This window comes from Procambarus clarkii, chromosome 38 (genome assembly GCF_040958095.1).
Source record: "Procambarus clarkii isolate CNS0578487 chromosome 38, FALCON_Pclarkii_2.0, whole genome shotgun sequence".
Taxonomy (NCBI): domain Eukaryota; kingdom Metazoa; phylum Arthropoda; class Malacostraca; order Decapoda; family Cambaridae; genus Procambarus; species Procambarus clarkii.
Window position 1 is genome coordinate 21,706,729 of NC_091187.1, and position 20,290 is coordinate 21,727,018.

Consider the following 20,290-nt stretch of genomic DNA (forward strand, 5'->3'; position numbering starts at 1 on the left):
GACCGTGTGTGTGTGTGCTGGTCTAGCTGGGCAGTGGCATTACCACACCACTTCCTATAACGGAACACTATAACACTACTTCCTATATGCGGGAGAAATAACCTTGTAATTGGCTTGGCTGAATCCTTATTCAGTCTAACCAATTGGGCTGGACGGTAGAGCGACGGACTGGCTTCATGCAGGTCGGTGTTCAATCCCCGACCGTCCACAAGTGGTTGGGCACCATTCCTTTCCCCGATCATGAGGGACTGGGTGGTGGTCATGAGGGAGGGTGTGGTGGTCATGAGGGACTGGGTGGTGGTCATGATAAAGGGGTGGTGGTCATGATGGAGGAGTGGGGGTCATGAGTAGGGGGACACCCTCTCCCCTACCTGGGTAGGGGAGAGGGTGCCCAAGGTGCCCACCTTAGGCACCTTCCTGCTCTACCCTCCTGCCCTTGGGCACCTTCCTGCCCTTCCCTCTTGCCCTTAGGCACCCTCCTGCCCTACCTGCCCCAACCCAGGGGTTGGGGCAGGTAGGGCATCTAATGGGTGGAGGATGGAGGAGGTGCTTTTCTCACTGTATCTGTTGAGCTGCTTGTGGAGGGTTCCCCGCTCCCCTCTGGGATTGTAGGGCTAGGGGTTGTGGCTCTCTGATTCCTTTCTCTCTCCCTGCACTCCCTTCTCATGGCTGCTTCCCTCGTCCCTTGTCATATCCCTCTGCAGGAATACAGTTTTGAACTTCTGTACTAGTTCTAGACTAGTACGCTAGTCTGCTCTTCCTTGCTAACAAGTCTTCTTTTGTTCTCTTGTTCGTGAATACCACCTTTATCACTCGGTCTCTGTCCCTGTTGTATTGTCCGATCCTGAAAACCTTTACAATATTTTGGTCAGCACTCTCCATCTTTACCCCTTTAAGGATCTCATTAACATCCTTCTTGTCCTTGTCTCTCTTTTCCACTGGACTGGTTCCTGTTTGCCTCTTAATGCCTACTATTACTACTGCTCTTTTTCTCTCCATCAGCTGACTAGTACATCTCGCTGCTTCCTGAGAAAAAGCCACTTCCATGGCAACTTCCCTAACTGCAGGACTAGGTTCAGGGCTCTTTTAAACAATTCTGCAAATGAGGGTTGTTTTGAAGAAATCCCCTCAACAGTAGCCTCACCATCTCCCTGAGATACGGTTTGTGTCTGGTATTGTGGAGGAGTCTCCTTCAGTCTTCTTATCTCCTCCTTTGCTGCCCTTAGTTCATCCTGCAGGTTGGTTACTGTCTCCCTCATTACCCTCAGTCCTTCACTGAATTCATCCCACATTTGCTGGAATGCTGCCCTAAACCAGGCTTCCTGTTCCTCCCCATCCTCTGAGTTTGTCCCTACCATGTTTGTCTCCCTGTGGTTGCTTCCCCGAGTTAGTCTCCCTGTCATGTTTCCTCTTTATGAGAGAGAGACAGAGGAGGGGAGAGAGAGGGGAAGAGATAGATGAGAGAGATGCGAGTGAAGGGGGGGGGGGAGAGGGATGAGAGAGAAGGGTGGAGAGAGATGAGAGAGAAAGATGAGAGAGAAAGATAGAGAGAGAGAGAGAGAGAGAGAGAGAGAGAGAGAGAGAGAGAGAGAGAGAGAGAGAGAGAGAGTGAGAGAGAGAGAGAGAGAGAGAGAGAGAGAGAGAGAGAGATGGGGGAGCAAGAGAGAGGGAGAGAGATACAGTGTGAGTGAGAGGAGTGTGTGTGTGTGTGTGTGTGTGTGTGTGTGTGTGTGTGTGTGTGTGTGTGTGTGTGTACTCACCTAGTTGTGTTTGCGGGGGTTGAGCTCTGGCTCTTTGGTCCCGCCTCTCAACCGTCAATCAACAGGTGTACAGGTTCCTGAGCCTACTGGGCTCTATCATATCTACACTTGAAACTGTGTATGGAGTCAGCCTCCACCACATCACTGCCTAATGCATTCCATTTGTCAACCACTCTGACACTAAAAAAGTTCTTTCTAATATCTCTGTGGCTCATTTAGGCACTCAGTTTCCACCTGTGTCCCCTAGTGTGTGTGCCCCTTGTGTTAAATAGCCTGTCTTTATCAACCCTGTCGATTCCCTTGAGAATCTTGAATGTGGTGATCATGTCCCCCCTTAACTCTTCTGTCTTCCAACGAAGTGAGGTTTAATTCCCGTAGTCTCTCCTCGTAGCTCATACCTCTCAGCTCTGGTACTAGTCTGGTGGCAAACCTTTGAACCTTTTCCAGTTTAGTCTTATGCTTGACTAGATATGGACTTCATGCTGGAACCGCATACTCCAGGATTGGCCTGACATATGTGGTATACAAAGTTCCGAATGATTCCTTACACAAGTTTCTGAATGCCGTTCTTATGTTGGCCAGCCTGGCATATGCCGCTGATGTTATCCTCTTAATATGAGCTGCAGGGTACAGGTCTGGCGTGATATCAATCCCAAGTCTTTTTCACTCTCTGACTCCTGAAGAATTTCATCTCCCAGATGATACCTAGTATCTGGCCTCCTGCGCCCTACCCCTATCTTCATTACATTACATTTGCTTAGGTTAAACTCTAAAAACCTTTTGTTCGACCATTCCTGCAGCTTGTCTAGGTCTTCTTGAAGCCTCAAACAGTCCTCTTCTTTCTTAATCCTTCTCATAATTTTAGCATCGTCAGCAAACATTGAGAGAAATGAATCTATACCCTCCGGGAGATCATTTACATATATCAGAAACAAGATAGGACCGAGTACAGAGCCCTGTGGGACTCCACTGGTGACTTCACGCCAATCTGAGGTCTCACCCCTCACCGTAACTCTCTGCTGCCTATTACTTAGATACTCCCTTATCCACTGGAGCACCTTACCAGCTACACCTGCCTGTCTCTCCAGCTTATGTACCAGCCTTTTATGCGGTACTGTGTCAAAGGCTTTCTGACAATCCAAGAAAATGCAGTCCGCCCATCCCTCTCTTTCTTGCTTAATCTTTGTCACCTGGTCGTAGAATTATATTAAGCCAGTCAGGCAAGATTTACCCTCCCTGAACCCATGTTGGCGATTTGTCACGAAGTCCCTTCTCTCCAGATGTGTTACCAGTTTTTTTCTCACGATCTTCTCCATCACCTTGCATGGTATACAAGTCAAGGACACTGGCCTGTAGTTCAGTGCCTCTTGTCTGTCGCCCTTTTTGTATATGGGACCACATTTGCCGTCTTCCATATTTCTGGTAGGTCTCCCGTCTTCAGTGACCTATACACACTATGGAGAGTGGCAAGCAAGGTGCCTCTGCACACTCTTTCAGTACCCATGGCGAGATCCCGTCTGGACCAACAGCCTTTCTAAAATCCAGATCCAGCAGGTGTTTCTTGACTTCCTCTCTCGTAATTTCGAACCCTTCCAAGGCCGCCTGGTTTACTTCCCTTTCTCCTAGCACAGTTACCTCACCTTGTTCTATTGTGAAGACCTCCTGGAACCTCTTGTTGAGTTCTTCACACACCTCTTTGTCATTCTCTGTATACCTGTCCTCGCCTGTTCTAAGTTTCAGTACCTGTTCTTTCACCGTTGTTTTCCTCCTGATGTGAAGTGTGGAGTAGCTTTGGTTCGGTCTTGGCTTTGTTTGCTATATCATTTTCATAATTTTTCTCAGCTGCTCTTCTCACCCTAACATACTCGTTCCTGGTTCTCTGGTATCTCTCTCTGCTCTCTGGTGTTCTGTTATTCCGGAAGTTCCTCCACGCCCTTTTGTTCAGTTTCTTTGCTTCCATACATGCCCTATTATACCATGGATTCTTCTATTGCTTCTCGGATTTTTCCCTTTGGGCCGGGATAAACCTATTTACTGCCTCCTGACACTTTAAGACACGTAAGAAAAAATATTGCCGGAACAACCGTGGACATTTTCAAGAGGAAACTAGATTTATTCCTCCAAGGAGTGCCGGACCAACCGGGCTGTGGTGGGTATGTGGGCCTGCGGGCCGCTGCAAGCAACAGCCTGGTGGACCAAACTCTCACAAGTCAAGCCTGGCCTCGGGCCGGGCTTGGGGAGTAGAAGAACTCCCTGAACCCCATCAACCAGGTATCAACCAGGTAACTTTTGGGTGACATAGTCCATCATATCTTATACAGACTTATCTCTGAGGTCTGTGTCCCAAGGTATTTCCCTTAGGAAACTTCTCATCTCCTCATAGTTCCCCTTTCGGTATGCCAGCCTTTTGTTTCCTAGTTCTTTTTTGGGGGAGATAATTCCTAGCTCTACCAGGTACTCAAAGTTCAATACACTGTTGTCACTCATTCCCAAGGGCGCTTCCATCTTAACTTCCCTTATATCCCACTCATTTAGGGTTAATATCAGATCGAGCAAGGCTGGTTCATCTTCTCCTCTCATTCTTGTTGGTGCCTTAATATGCTGCCTTAGAAATTGTCTTGTTGCCACGTCCAGCAGCTTAGGTCTCCATGTTTCTGGTCCTCCATGTGGGTCTCTGTTCTCCCAATTTATCTTCCCATGGTTGAAGTCTCCCATGATTTGTAGTCCAGATTCATTCCTGCTAGCAACAGAAGCTGCTCTCTCTATTATGTTAATGGTGACCAAGTTGTTTCATTTATATTCCAGTCTGGGTCTTCTGTCATTTTGTGGTGGATTATATATGATTACGACTATAATTTTTTGTCCTCCAGTTGTTATGGTACCTGTTATGTAGTCACTGAAACCGTCACTGCCCTGGATGACCATCTCCTCAAAATCCCAGCCCTTTCTTACCAGCAGAGCTACACCACCACCACCTCTTCCTTCTCTCTCTTTCCTCATAACATAATGGTCCTTTAGGAACACTGCATTTGTTATGGTTTTCGTTAGCTTTGTTTCTGTGAGCGCTATTATATCTGGGCTTTCTTTTAGTACCCATTCTCCAAGTTCATTTGCTTTATTTGTAATTCCATCTACGTTAGTGTACATTGCCTTGGGGCTCACTTTCTTCTGTCCCTTCTCAAATCGCCTCTTTGTGAGTGTTCTGCTGGTGGGGAAAGCTGTTCCATGGCTGTGAGGATTTGTGAGGTGGATAACAGGGTTACAGAGGATACTGGGATGAGGGGTGGTGGGCCAAGTGAAGGGGGGAGGGACAGGGAGGGTATGGGATGAAAGGGGAGGGAGGACAGGAAGGAAAAGGGGGGAGGAGGGACATGGCAGGAGGAGGGGAGGGGTAGCAGGGTGGGAATGGGGGTGTGGAGGGAGGGAGATTTGGCTGAGCATTTGAGTGGGGGCAGGGAGGGTTTGGGGTAGTGGGGTTTTCTTTACAGAGGAAGGTGGTGGGGTTGCCCGCCCTTCTGGTGTTACTGGGTAGCTAGTTGTGGGTTCCCCCCTCGCCTCTGGGGATGTTGTGTTGGGAGCTGTGAGTTCCTGGTTTTCCCCTCTCGCCCTGCGCTTCTTCCTTGTGTGTGTTTTGCTATTTGTGCCTGAAGGATCGAACAGATAGCTCTTGGTTCCCGCCTTTCTAACCGTCGGTTCGTCTGATGTAAAGACTTCCAACCTATTTTCCTTATCACACCTATTTCATATCTCTCTTTCTCTGTCTCTCTCTCTCTTTCTCTCTCTCTCTCTCAGTACAAACTATTATAGTCCCCCTCAACATTTACTGGGAAAGTTGCAATAGTTTGGCAAAAAAGTGTCGTAAAACTTGCAATAATATGGCCGCATTTTTCACGTAAATTCTTTCGTAATTTCCCCTTTAAAGAGGCATTATTTTCATATTTCACCTTCTTATAGTAGTTCACACCAGCTTAACTGTTGTCTATGACCACTTTGTCCAGCCACGTTCACTAAGTTTGTCTTGGGTGGTTCACTAAGTCTCCCGTGGGTGGTTCCCTGAGCCTAATATGTAAACTTACAAGACATTTCTTACTGTATACCATGGTAGTTTTCTTTGTACTTCACTATAGGTTCCTCTCTGTTGTTCCCAAGACATTTCCAAATATTTCCAAGGAAAATTTCTATAAACAAAATTCCAGTGGGTTAATTTCCAAGTTAATTTTCCAAGGCTAACACAGTGAGTTTTTTAGTTATTGTTGCGAGAGAAATTGTCAAACATTTCTTCATGTCAGTGAGTAACGTGTCTTATATTATATATTATCTAATAGTTCCTCTAATAACTACCATCGTATTTATTTCTTTTCTCACGGTAGTTTCAGTTGTATTCTCGTATGAAGTCTCCCATGGTAGTTTTAAATATATTTTTACAGATTCTTCAAGATGAGTTCCAAACTAGTTCTAGGAAGTTCCAGGAAGTTCCAGGAAGTTCTAGGAAGTTCCAGGAAGTTCTAGGAAGTTCCAGGAAGTTCTAGGAAGTTCCAGGAAGTTCTAGGAAGTTCCAGGAAGTTCTAGGAAGTTCCAGGAAGTTCTAGGAAATTCTAGGATGAGTTTTGAGTATTTCATCTAAAGATAACTCTAGTTTCTTCCCTTTCATTTGATTTCCCTTGCAGTTTCTAAATCATTCTAAAGCTAAATTTCGAACGTATTTCAGAGGTTATCCCGAGTTATATCTCACAGTATTTAAAAATGTCTTCTGAAATATTTCCCAATTATATACGAAAGTTTTCGGGTGTAGTTCCCAAGGAATTAGGAACGGTTTCCTGAAGGTGTCCTCCACGGCATTTACTGAAGTTACTATTCTTTCTTGTGATCTAAATCCCAGAAAGATTTTCTTTATCCACTCACAATGGATATCACAATGGATATCAAAATGGATTTTCTTTATCCACTCACAATGGATATCACAATTGATTTTGTTTATCCACTCACAATGGATATCACAATGGATTTTGTTTTATCCACTCACAATGGATATCACAATTGATTTTGTTTATCCACTCACAATGGATATCACAATGGATTTTCTTTATCCACTCACAAATAACAATTATTTACAACTTCCTAACCCTCATTTCAAATGAAACAAGGAACGTATATATCTTTATAGATCTATAAATATAACTCAAGAGTTTTCAACTGAGTTATTTTCTGGAAACTCTCGTGAGAATAAATTAAACCAACTCTTGGTCTTCCACGACACACTCTTTAACCCTCTGCTTGCTGGGGGGATATTTTTCATAATATTTCTTCAGACAATTGCTGGCTGTGGGAGTGAAAACTGGATTTTTTTAGGATGCTTATCCACATTTTCTCTTTTTCTCTTTTCAGCTGTAGAAGTAATAGTTTGTTCAACAAACATTTTAACAACAATTGGACTCTCCAGTGGTTTAGATTTTGAAGATTTAGTCGTTAGAGAATTATACAATGCATTACAGATGTGACTGGAGTGAACATGCGTACACATGTGACTGGAGTGAACATGCGTACACATGTGACTGGAGTGAACATGCGTGAACATGTGACTTGAGTGAACATGCGTACACATGTGACTCGAGTGAATACGCGTACACATGTGACTGGAGTGAACATGCGTACACATGTGACTGGAGTGAACACACGTACACATGTGACTGGAGTGAACACGCATACACATGTGACTGGAGTGAACACACGTACACATGTGACTGGAGTGAACATGCGTACACATGTGACTGGAGTGAACACGCGTACACATGTGACTGAAGTGAACACACGTACACATGTGACTGGAGTGAACATGCGTACACATGTGACTGAAGTGAACACGCGTACACATGTGACTGGAGTGAACACGCGTACACATGTGACTGAAGTGAACATGCGTACACATGTGACTGGAGTGAACACGCGTACACATGTGACTGGAGTGAACACTCATACACATGTGACTGAAGTGAAGACACGTACACATGTGACTGAAGTGAACACTCATACACATGTGACTGAAGTGAACACACGTACACATGTGACTGAAGTGAAGACACGTACATATGTGACTGGAGTGAACACACATACACATGTAACTGTAGTGAACACTTGGGCTGGACGGTAGAGCGACGGTCTCGCATCATGCAGGTCGGCGTTCAATCCCCGACCGTTCACAAGTGGTTGGGCACCATTCCTTCCCCCGTCCCATCCCTAATCCTTATCCTGACCCCTTCCCAGTGCTATATAGTCGTAATGGCTTGGCGCTTTCACCCTGATAATTCTCTTTCCCCTCCCTCTGCTGTTACTTCAATTTAGTGCAATTAAAACCCTTATAAGTGCAATCACATCTACCGCAGATTGCTCTAACTCCCAGGTACATATTTACAGCTAGGTGAACAGGAACATCAGGGTGAAAGAATATCATCCCATTTGCTTCTGCCTCGACCGGGAATCCAATCTTACGAGGACTGAGCGCTGTCTGCTCAGCCGTGAGGACATGGGTATGAGTGCAGGTGTGTAGATGGGTATGTGTGTAGGTGTGTAGATGGGTATGAGTGCAGGTGTGTACATGGGTATGTGTGTAGATGGGTATGTGTGTAGATGGGTATGTGTGTAGATGGGTATGAGTGCAGGTGTGTAGATGGGTATGAGTGCAGGTGTGTAGATGGGCATGAGTGCAGGTGTGTAGATGGGTATGTGTGCAGGTGTGTAGATAGGGCTGGATGTATCCCACACCAGCCAGCAGCCCTACTGGGTAGTGTTAGTTAAAGCTGCCTGCTGCACCCTCTAGTCCCTCCCCCCCCACACCTCCTGCCCCCCCCCCTCATAATCCCCCCCCCCTCACACCCCAGTCCTCATTCTCTCCCTCATACCAGAGTCCTCATTCTCTCAGCTTCTCTCTCTCACACTCCCTCACACACACAGGGATGTGTAGAGGTCACTATACATACACAGGGATGTGTAGAAGTCACTATACACACACAAGGATGTGTAGAGGCCACTATACACACTCAGGGATGTGTAGAAGTCACTATACACACACAAGGATGTGTAGAGGCCACTATACACACTCAGGGATGTGTAGAAGTCACTATACACACACAAGGATGTGTAGAGGCCACTATACACACTCAGGGATGTGTAGAAGTCACTATACACACACAAGGATGTGTAGAGGCCACTATACACACACAGGGATGTGTAGAAGTCACTATACACACACAGGGATGTGTAAAAGTCACTATACACACACAGGGATGTGTAAAAGTCACTATACACACACAGGGATGTGTAGAAGTCACTATACACACACAAGGATGTGTAGATGTTACTATACACACAGGGAAGTGTAAAGGTCACTATACACACACAAGGATGTGTAGAGGTCACTATACACACACAGGGATGTGTAGAGGTCAATATACACACACAAGGATGTGTAGAAGTCACTATACACACACAGGAATGTGTAGAGGTCACTATACACACACAGGGAAGTGTAGAGGTCACTATACACACACAGGAATGTGTAGAGGTCACTATACACACACAGGGAAGTGTAGAGGTCACTATACACACACAAGGATGTATGAAACAGGAAGAAAGAGAGAAGAAGAGAAGTGGCACAAGAGCCACAGGAGGCGGAGGCGGGGCTGCGGAGCTAGACATGACACATGCTGATGGCCAGAGATCTCAGACGACACAGAAATTAGGAGGAGAAAATAAAAGGAACATTTTTGTGATTTACCGCCGCCGGAAAGTGGAGAGGAGAGATAAAGCTTGATAAATGTGCCGAGGTAAGCGAAGACGACGTTTGTTACTGATCTTGCCGGGGTTCGAACGAGGGTCGGGGTGGCAGGATACCCAAATCGCTGCTAGGGAAGTGCATTAGGTAAAAGGTCTCGCGTCACTTGGGAAAAATAGGTTGTGAGCGATCATGTGCCGCTTCCTGAACCCTCCGTCGTGGCAAATGGCAAAACTGGCGAATCATGACTAGTGAATCATGACTCGTGAATTATGACTCGTGAATCATGACTCGCGAATCATGACTCGTGAATCATGACTTGTGAATCATGACTCGTGAATCATGACTCGTGAATCATGACTCATGAATCATGACTCGTGAATCATGACTCGCGAATCATGACTCGCGAATCATGACTCGTGAATCATGACTCGTGAATCATGACTCGTGAATCATGACTCGCGAATCATCTTGAGGTTATCTTGAGATGATTTCGGGGCTTTTTAGTGTCCCCGCGGCCCGGTCCTCGACCAGGCCTCCACCCCCAGGAAGCAGCCCGTAACAGCTGGCTAACACCCAGGTACCTATTTTACTGCTAGGTAACAGGGGCATAGGGTGAAAGAAACTCTGCCCAATGTTTCTCGCCGGCGCCTGGGATCGAACCCACGACCACAGGATCACAAGTCCAGCGTACTGTCCGCTCGGCCGACCAGCTCCTAAACCTAGCTGGTCGGCCGATCATGACTAGCGAATCATACTTTAAAAAGTGATTTGGAGACCTTTTATATTGCTTCTGGCTACCACGATGGACGTGGCAACACTGCATCAGGCCTAGGCTAGAGATATCTATGATTGACGTGGCACTACTGGATATACAAACTTTGACACAAAGTAGAAAGTCTACGGACTCCGCACATAATATTTCACATGAACGACTTCGCGGAGGGGGAGCATATAGGGGGGCCAACTACCCTCAATGAGGGAAGGGGGGGGCAATGACCCCTTTGACTCTCACACAACAATCACTTGTATTCCTGCAACATTACAACATTTAATGAGGCCAGCAGCTGCCCTCCACACCTGGAGACAAACACACCTGCTATTTTATGGTACTATATGGAGTACCCGGATGACCTAACTCTCTCTCTCTCTCTCTAAGAACATCTCGACAATCACACGACCAAACTACAACGTTGCTGCAATGTTTGAACAAGTTTTAACACTTTCTAACAGTTTTAACACCTTCTAACAGTTCTAACACCTTCTAACAGTTCTAACACCTTCTAACAGTTCTAACACCTTCTAACAGTTCTAACACCTTCTAACAGTTCTAACACCTTCTAACAGTTCTAACACCTTCTAACAGTTCTAACACCTTCTAACAGTTCTAACACCTTCTAACAGTCCTAACACCTTCTAACAGTTCTAACACCTTCTAACAGTTCTAACACCTTCTAACAGTTCTAACAAGTTCTAACAGTTTTAACACCTTCTAACAGTTCTAACAAGTTCTAACAGTTCTAACACCTTCTTACAAGTTCTAACAAGTTCTAACAGTTCTAACACGTTCTTACAAGTTCTAACACCTTCTAACAAGTTCTAACACCTTCTAACAAGTTGTAACACCTTCTAACACCTTCTAACTAGTTGTAACACCTTCTAACACGCCATATATAACAACTTTATATCAAAATGTGTTCAAAACTTTGCAACAAGTTGTAACAGGGTAACAATAGGGACCATTGAGTGTTGGCAGGGATGCCATATACATTCCCAGCAAATACACAATCCAACCACTTTGTTATTGTCACTTTGTGGTTATCTTATGAGATGCACTGCTGAAAAAATCCGATAAAAACTCTATGGAAACCAAATCACCATTTCGGACTTCATAGGAGTCGTTGACTGCCACAATAGGAGCCAATCCTACTTAAAGAGGGGCATGAAGGTCGACCCCATCCCCCTCTTATGACACTCCCCATACATTCACCAGTCATCATGCAAAGGTTGGTGAGACTAACCGCAAGCATCTGGCCTCCAGCCTCGGACACAGATTAACAGACATAGATAAAGTTGTTTTAACTGCTCTTCTGTGCTCATTGTAGCTTCAGAGTCAACTATTAAAGTTGTCTACTGTTAACAGATTGAAGGAATTTCCCTATGAGGTTCTCACGTAGCATTGTTGTTCAGTAAAGATCTTTCCTTAGTGTAGTGACGTTAGTGACACCACTGTAAAGAAAGAACCTTTACCTTTTTACCTCTAATTATCTGGTTATCCACCACCTACCCATCGTTATCCACCACCCAGGCATCGTTATCCACCACCCAGGCATCGTTATCCAACTACCAGGCATCGTTATCCACCACCCAGGCATCGTTATCCACCACCCAGCCGTCGTTATCCACCACCCAGCAGTCGTTATCCACCGCCCAGCTGTCGTTATCCACCACCCAGCTGTCGTTATCCACTACCCAGCCGTCGTTATCCACCACCCAGCCGTCGTTATCCACCACCCAGCTGTCGTTATCAGTAGTAGGGAGTAAGAGCCACAGGTCATTTTTTTTGGGGGGGAGAGGACCCCTGTGGACTGTAAGAGCCACAGGTAATTTTTTTTTCTGGGGAAAAAATCGTCTGTGCGGGCCAGGGTTTTCAGGTCCAAAGGGGAAAAAATCGTCTGTGCGGGCCAGGGTTTTCAGGTCCAAAATCGTCTGTGCGGGCCAGGGTTTTCAGGTCAAATATCGTCTGTGTGGAGCCAGGGTTTTCAGGTAAATTTGGGGAGTCACAGATTTGGAAGTAAGGATTTCTTATGAGCAAGTAATTTCTGAGATCTTAGAAGTTTGTTAAAAATTTCTTATGATGAAAATAAGTTCATACAACTTTGTTAAAGTTCTTATAGGAGAAATTCAAATTCATGTTTGTGTCACAGCATTTCCAGGAGAACTCTACGGACATATTTTACATGTTTTCAACTTACAAAAATCGTCTATGTAAGCCTTAGTTATTCATGTAAATTTAGAAAGTTATCTGTGTAAGTCAGGGTTTTCAGGGGCTCGTACCTCACACCCCCTCCCTCCCCCCTTACCTCGCAATCTCTCGCGTCACCTTTATTTACCTTACGCCCGGCCAGCCAGTCGCCTCTTATCATATCTTATCTTCTCCATAATATCTGGACCGTCCCTCTCTCTCTCTCTCCTCCTATTTCCTTACTGCTATTTTTTTTCAGAGTTTCAAATAGTCATAGAAGTTTATTTATATGTTTATGACCGAATTTGTAAAAGGACCATTTTCAGAGAATATTGTCTTAGATGTTTTGTTAAAGAAAACAGACCACTTATCCATAACATTTAGTTTTATATCCATTTACGGCTATTTCATCTGTAAAGACCCAAATTGAACAGAGCCCAGTTTTAAGCTCATATTTCATCAGAGTCCAGTTTATACCGAAAATTCGCCAGAGTCTACTTTGAGAGCAAAATTAGTCAGAGACAGTTTTAGCTCATATTTCATCAGAGTCCTGTAATCTGCGAAAATTTGACAGAGTCCATTTTATACCCAATTTTCGTCAGAGTCTACTTTGTGAGCAAAATTAGTCAGAGACAGTATTTAGCTCATATTTCATCAGAGACCATTTTATACCTAAAAATGAACAAAGTCCACTTTGTGAGCAAAATTAGTCAGAGACAGTTTTTAGCTCATATTTCATCAGAGTCCAGTTTATGCTCAAATTCGCCAGAGTCTACTTTGAGAGCAAAATTCGTCAGAGACAGTTTTAAGCTCATATTTCATCAGAGTCCAATTATCAACAGAAATTCGCCAGAGTCTACTTTGAGAGCAAAATTCGTCAGAGACAGTTTTAAGCTCATATTTCATCAGAGTCCAATTATCAACAGAAATTCGCCAGAGTCTACTTTGTGAGCAAATTTCATCAGTGTCCTGTAATCTGTGAAAATTTGACAGAGTCCAGTTCTTGATCGAAATTCATCAGAGTCCAGTTTTCTAGCAAAATTCGCCAGAGTCTACTTTGTGCCAAAATATTCAGAGTCCAGTTCATGATCGAAATTAATCAGAGTCCAATTAAAGACCCAAATTTGACAGAGACCACATTTTCGCTACTAGCAGTCCAATCCCCCTGAAATTTTAAACAGTCATATTTCAGACGTAGTAAATAAGATCAAGTCAGTTACAGAGCTCCAGCTCTTGTCCCCCTGTATTTGCATATTTTCTCTATATTCAGCTGTGTTCTTCACATTTTTTCCATGTTTTCTGTGTTCATTCCATGTTCTATAAATGTTCACAGCAAGCTCAGTTCAAATTTTTTCTGCCGTTCCAAATTTACAAAGACAAACCTTTCTTGTAACTTCTTAACTAAAAATCTTTCGCCAATCAACTGAAACATAGTCACTTTCGTCATTTTTCAACTACACTTATCCATAGTCAACAGAAAATTGTCAAAGGAAACTTCTTTCAGCACTTTTCTTAACAGCCGCTATGTTTCATCAAGTAAGAAAAAATTGTCAAAGGAATCTTTCCAGCACTGTTCACAACTAAACATATTCCCCATTCATCAGAAAATAACCGTGTTCTTCATGTTTCATTGTCATTTCATAACTAAAATTATCCGCCAATCATCAGAAAAAGTCATGTTCATCATGTTTTGTCTTTTGCTCAACTAAAAGTATTCATCGGTCAACTAAAAATAGTTACTTCATCATGTTTCCTTGTCATTTCTTAACTAAAATATCACTTCTCTCATCTGAAAATAGTCAGGATTAATCTCTTTCAACACCGTTCTTAACTAAAACAACCTTTCGCTTAGCTAAAAATTGTCAAAGGAAACTTCTTTCAGCACTGTTCATAACTAACTTTATCCATCGTCAAGTAAGAAAATATAGTCAAAGATATCTATCATCGTCGTTCTTAACTGACATTTATACTTTGTGGAGCACTAAAAATAGTCAAATGTAACTTTTTCAACACTTTCGTAACTAAAATTATATGTCGCTAAGTAAGAAAAATAGTCAAAGGTGCTCTCCGTTACACCAAAGTTACTCTTCGAGAAATCAAAGACACTCTTCAATACATCAAGGACTTACTCAAAGACACCAAAGTTACACTCTAAGACATCCTTCGAGACATCAAAGACATCCTTTAAGACTTCAAGGGCACTCTTCGAGATATCAAAAGACACTCTCAAACACTCAAAAATTTACTCGCATCCTCAAAGTTATTCTCAGAGTTATCAAAAGTTAATCTCAGTCATCAAAATGCTATTCTCTAAGTAGCCTTTCGTTCATCAGAGAAACTTTCTAAGACATCTTCGTTCATTAAAGTTAATCTCAGAGGCATAAAAGTTATTCTCGGAGCTATCAAAATTAATCTCTAAAACAACAAAAGTTAATCTCTGTCATCAAAGTTGATCTGCAAGATATCTTCGAGACATCAAAGTTACTTTTCATTACATCAAAGACGCATTCAAATACTACCCATGTTCTCAGAAGTCATTCTCAAAGTCATCAAAGTTATTCAAAGAGCTAACAAAAGTTATTCTCAGTCACTTTCGTTCTTCAGAGAAACTTTCCAAAACATCTTTGTTCATCAAAGTTATTCTCAGAGGCATAAAAGTCATTCTCAGAGCTATCAAACTTGTTCTCAAAGTCATCAAACTTATTCACAGAGTCATCAAAGTATGAGATTCTCTTGATCACGAATAGGAACTCCTGTAATGGAAACATTTTTCTGTATGAGTACTTATTACTTGTTTATACACTTGTTAAAATATACAATTATTAACTTTTAAAATTACGAAAATTATTGTGAAAACGTACGGTTATTTATGATGCGACGGCGTTTGGGTGGAGGTTCAATGACGTTTCTGGCTTCGGTGGGAGGTTCCTGGTTAACGGAGAAACGACAGTATGGGCAGGAAGTAGAACCATGAACTGAAATGAAAATAATATATATAAATTGACTGTCTGTATGTATGTATGTATGTGTGTTTCGGATATATATTTTCTTTGAAAGTTTATTGAATGTGCGAGAAAAAGCGGTACTTACGATTTGCACAATAGAGTTGTCCACAGCTGGTACAGGTTACGTCAAAATGTCCAGGCGGTGTAGGCCCGTTGCATCCTATACAGTACAGTCTGCATTCTTGAAGAGCGTTGATGGACATTTCACCTAGGCATGTTAAACATCGTGTTTGACACACATGCACGATTTCGTTGTTGATAGGAGACAGGCACAGAGGACATACTGACATGATGATATGACTAGGCTGGGGGAACCTTGTGAACAGGATGAAGATTGAATGCTGACTGAAAGTGTAGGCCTCTGAGACTTTGGCGATCTGAGGGGGCCCCTGAATGAGCGTAATAACGATAGTGTGCCCCTGAGTGAGCGTTTGGCTGTTTTATTAATAGCGAGAATGATTGGCGAATACTGGGAATAAACTCTTTTATTATAAATTGTGTAAACTATGAATTAGATGACTAAATAAATTATAAATAAATAAATAAGTTTTATTAACGCTTAATGTATATATATATATAAATTATTACGGTGGCGAACGCCGACAATGACTGGTAGATGTCTGGGACAGGTAATCAGGTGATGATTGCCTCGGGCAGATAGCCTGGGGCAGGTAGCTGGGGCCAGCTTAGATAGTCTCTGAGACAGTTTCAGTATTAAAGGTTACATTGAGATGCTTCGGTTGATTTGTATAAAATTGACTGGTTAATGAAAAGGAATAAAATAATAGTATGTCAGAAAATAGGAAGAGGGAATAATATGAAGAGGAGAGAGAGAGAGAGAGAGAGAGGAGGGACGGTCCAGATATTATGGAGAAGATAAGATAAGATAAGAGGTAACCTGTATGCGACGTCTGGCTGGCCGGGCGTAAGGTAAATAAAAGTGACGCGAGAGATTGCGAGGTAAGGGGGAGGGAGGGAGGGGGGTGTGATGTACGAGCCCCTGAAAACCCTGACTTATACAGATAACTTTCTAAATTTATATGAATAACTAAGGCTTACATAGACGATTTTGTAAGTTGAAAACATGTAAAATATGTCCGTAGAGTTCTCATGGAAACCCTAAAGAGCTACATACGTTACTTGAATTTGTTCCATAAGCCCTTAACAAACTTCTAAGTCTCGGAAATTATTTTTCTCATAAGAAATCCTTACTTTTAAAATCTGTGACTGACAAAATTTACCTGAAAACCCCCGACATGCTACACATGAATTTCCAGAAAAAAAAAAGTTACCTGTGAGTCGTACAACTCACAGGGGTCCTCTCCCCCCCCAAAAAAAAGTTACCTGTGAGTCGTACAACTCACAGGGGTCCTCCCCCCCCAAAAAAAAATGACCTGTGAGTCGTACACCCTACTACTGTTATCCACTACCCAGCAGTCGTTATCCACCACCCAGCCGTAGTTATCCACCACCCAGCCGTAGTTATCCACCACTCAGCAGTCGTTATCCACCACCCAACCGTAGTTATCCACCACCCAGCCGTCGTTATCCACCACCCAGCCGTAGTTATCCACCACCCAGCAGTCGTTATCCACCACCCAGCCGTCGTTATCCACCACCCAGCCGTAGTTATCCACCACCCAGCAGTCGTTATCCACCACCCAGCCGTAGTTATCCACCACCCAGCCGTAGTTATCCACCACCCAGCCGTAGTTATCCACCACCCAGCCGTAGTTATCCACCACCCAGCCGTAGTTATCCACCACCCAGCCGTAGTTATCCACCACCCAGCAGTCGTTATCCACCACCCAGCCGTCGTTATCCACCACCCAGCCATCGTTATCCACCACCGTGACAAGTTTTCTGAACTATTTAGTGTCACAATTTGGCTCCTAGTTGGTTTCTGTAGCTTCTAGTTGAATGCACCTTCGCTGTAACTTCTTCGTAATAAGTAGTTTTCTGAATCTTTGGAAGAATATTGTATGTTTTGCATCTCTAAAGAATATTGGGTTCTGTGTCTATAAAAAGAATGTGTATGTGTTTGTCTCTCTGAGGTGGGAGGCCAGATGCAAAGGTCTAGCCTCACCCAACTTTCCATGATGACACATGTGGGATATGGGAGTGTCATAGGCCACTCGGGGTTGGCCCCGTTGCCACACTTTAAGAAATATCGGCATCTATAGCCTTGGACGTAGTGTTACATACACTTGCCTTAAACATTTCAACATACAAAACATCATGGACATATTGTTTCTATGCGGATAAAATAGATTGAGATTCTTGTAATCCATTATGCACGAGGGGAAAAAAAGGCTGGTAAAAAAGTCATTCTAAAAATATTTTTGCCAAAGCGTTTAGGGAGGCGAGAAACGCTTAGGGGTGTGAGGAAGGTGACAAGTACAAGGACCACGAGGCCGGCAAATCGGAAGCTTCTAGTTGAAATTCAGAACTGTGAGAAGGGGAGATATTTTATGCGGGACTTGTGGGCCCCGGCAGGCTTCCTTATGGAGGCTTCAACCGCAGGCTTCCTTATGGAGGCTTCAACCGCAGGCTTCCTTATGGAGGCTTCAACCGCAGGCTTCCTTATGGAGGCTTCAACCGCAGGCTTCCTTATGGAGGCTTCAACCGCAGGCTTCCTTATGGAGGCTTCAACCGCAGGCTTCCTTATGGAGGCTTCAACCGCAGGCTTCCTTATGGAGGCTTCAACCGCAGGCTTCCTTATGGAGGCTTCAACCGCAGGCTTCCTTATGGAGGCTTCAACCGCAGGCTTCCTTATGGAGGCTTCAACCGCAGGCTTCCTTATGGAGGCTTCAACCGCAGGCTTCCTTATGGAGGCTTCAATCGCAGGCTTCCTTATGGAGGCTTCAACCGCAGGCTTCCTTATGGAGGCTTCAACCGCAGGCTTCCTTATGGAGGCTTCAACCGCAGGCTTCCTTATGGAGGCTTCAACCGCAGGCTTCCTTATGGAGGCTTCAACTGCAGGCTTCCTTATGGAGGCTTCAACCGCAGGCTTCCTTATGGAGGCTTCAACTGCAGGCTTCCTTATGGAGGCTTCAACCGCAGGCTTCCTTATGGAGGCTTCAACCGCAGGCTTCCTTATGGAGGCTTCAACCGCAGGCTTCCTTATGGAGGCTTCAACTGCAGGCTTCCTTATGGAGGCTTCAACCGCAGGCTTCCTTATGGAGGCTTCAACCGCAGGCTTCCTTATGGAGGCTTCAACTGCAGGCTTCCTTATGGAGGCTTCAACCGCAGGCTTCCTTATGGAGGCTTCAACCGCAGGCTTCCTTATGGAGGCTTCAACTGCAGGCTTCCTTATGGAGGCTTCAACCGCAGGCTTCCTTATGGAGGCTTCAACCGCAGGCTTCCTTATGGAGGCTTCAACTGCAGGCTTCCTTATAGAGGCTTCAACCGCAGGCTTCAACAGGAGGCTTCACTCATTAGCTTCATCATGAGATTTATTAGCATTTTCTTACCATAATGTACAATACTACGCTCAGACGTCCAATAAACTTAAGACAAAAACCTAATTATCATAACTTATAATTACTAACTATAATTACCTAGGAAGCCGGTCGGCCGAGCGGACAGCACGCTGGACTTGTGATCCTGTGGTCCCGGGTTCCATCCCGGGCGCCGGCAAGAAACAATGGGCAGAGAGAGAGAGAGAGAAGAGAGAGAGAGCGTGAGAAAGAGGTCACTGACGGAAAGAGATCAGGTCACTGACTGATGACTTTCTGGAAGCTTTAGTATAGCTCCTTGTTTAGTTTCTAATGTCTAGTCTAACTACGTGATAGTTTAGACATTCCTACAAGGGGTTTTAGATTTAGATTCTTCTAAATCTAAGGTCTTTTTCTTCATCTTCTAAAGGAGATTCTTCTTCTGATTCTTCACATCATTCTTTCATTCCTCTTTGATTCAGACTCCTATTTGCTCAAGAAGTAATTTAATGTCTTCGATGTAAAGTAAAAATACTTAAGCCATTGATCAGTTTAAAGTATAAGTTTTCAAAACCCATAATATCACACCCCTTCAAAAATTCCGTGTTTTAAAAAATTAAAATATATATATATATATATTTCTCGATCATTAAATTTAAACTTTTCTAATAACAACCATAGCAAATAAAGTCTTTTTTTTTACCAGAATTAATTGCGCTTTGAATCCACTGCGTTAATAAACCTTGCGATTTTTTGTTGCAAATATTAGGTTAATGTAATTGTTGCATCGTGATATTAACTTCAATACTTGATGCAACACTATATAGTCAATATTAGACTGTGTTTGTTTTCTGCGAGCTGTTGTTGTTGACATGTTGTTGAACTCCTACTGTGCCTCTGACAGGTGTTCCTGCCTCAAGGTCAAGGTGTTTACCCTTGGCAGGTGTTTTACATTGACAGGTGTTTTACCTTGACAGGTGTTTACCTTGACATGTTTTTTACCTTGACAAGTGTTTTACGTTTACAGGTGTTTTACCTTGACAGGTGTTTTTCAAGGTGTTAACCTCTGAATGATGTTCTGCGTCTGTCAAGGGTTACCTTGTCATGTCAACCACAGACATGCTGGCACTACATCATGTCAACCACAGACATGCTGGCACTACATCATGTCAACCACAGACATGCTGTCACTACATCATGTCAACCACAGACATGCTGGCACTACATCATGTCAACCACAGACATGCTGTCACTACATCATGTCAACCACAGACATTCTGTCACTACATCATGTCAACCACAGACATGCTGGCACTACATCATGTCAACCACAGACATGCTGGCACTACATCATG

General features: G+C 43.7%; 1 protein-coding gene across 1 annotated transcript; it reads left to right on the top strand.

Moving 5' to 3' along the window:
* Positions 1-7,350: 7,350 nt before the first annotated feature.
* On the top strand, positions 7,351-18,976 carry LOC138372284 (uncharacterized). The gene is made up of 3 exons (XM_069337565.1): positions 7,351-7,875; positions 8,141-8,157; positions 17,995-18,976. The coding sequence occupies exons 1-3, from the start codon at positions 7,351-7,353 to the stop codon at positions 18,974-18,976; spliced, it is 1,524 nt and encodes a 507-aa protein (XP_069193666.1).
* The last annotated feature ends 1,314 nt before the right edge of the window (positions 18,977-20,290 follow it).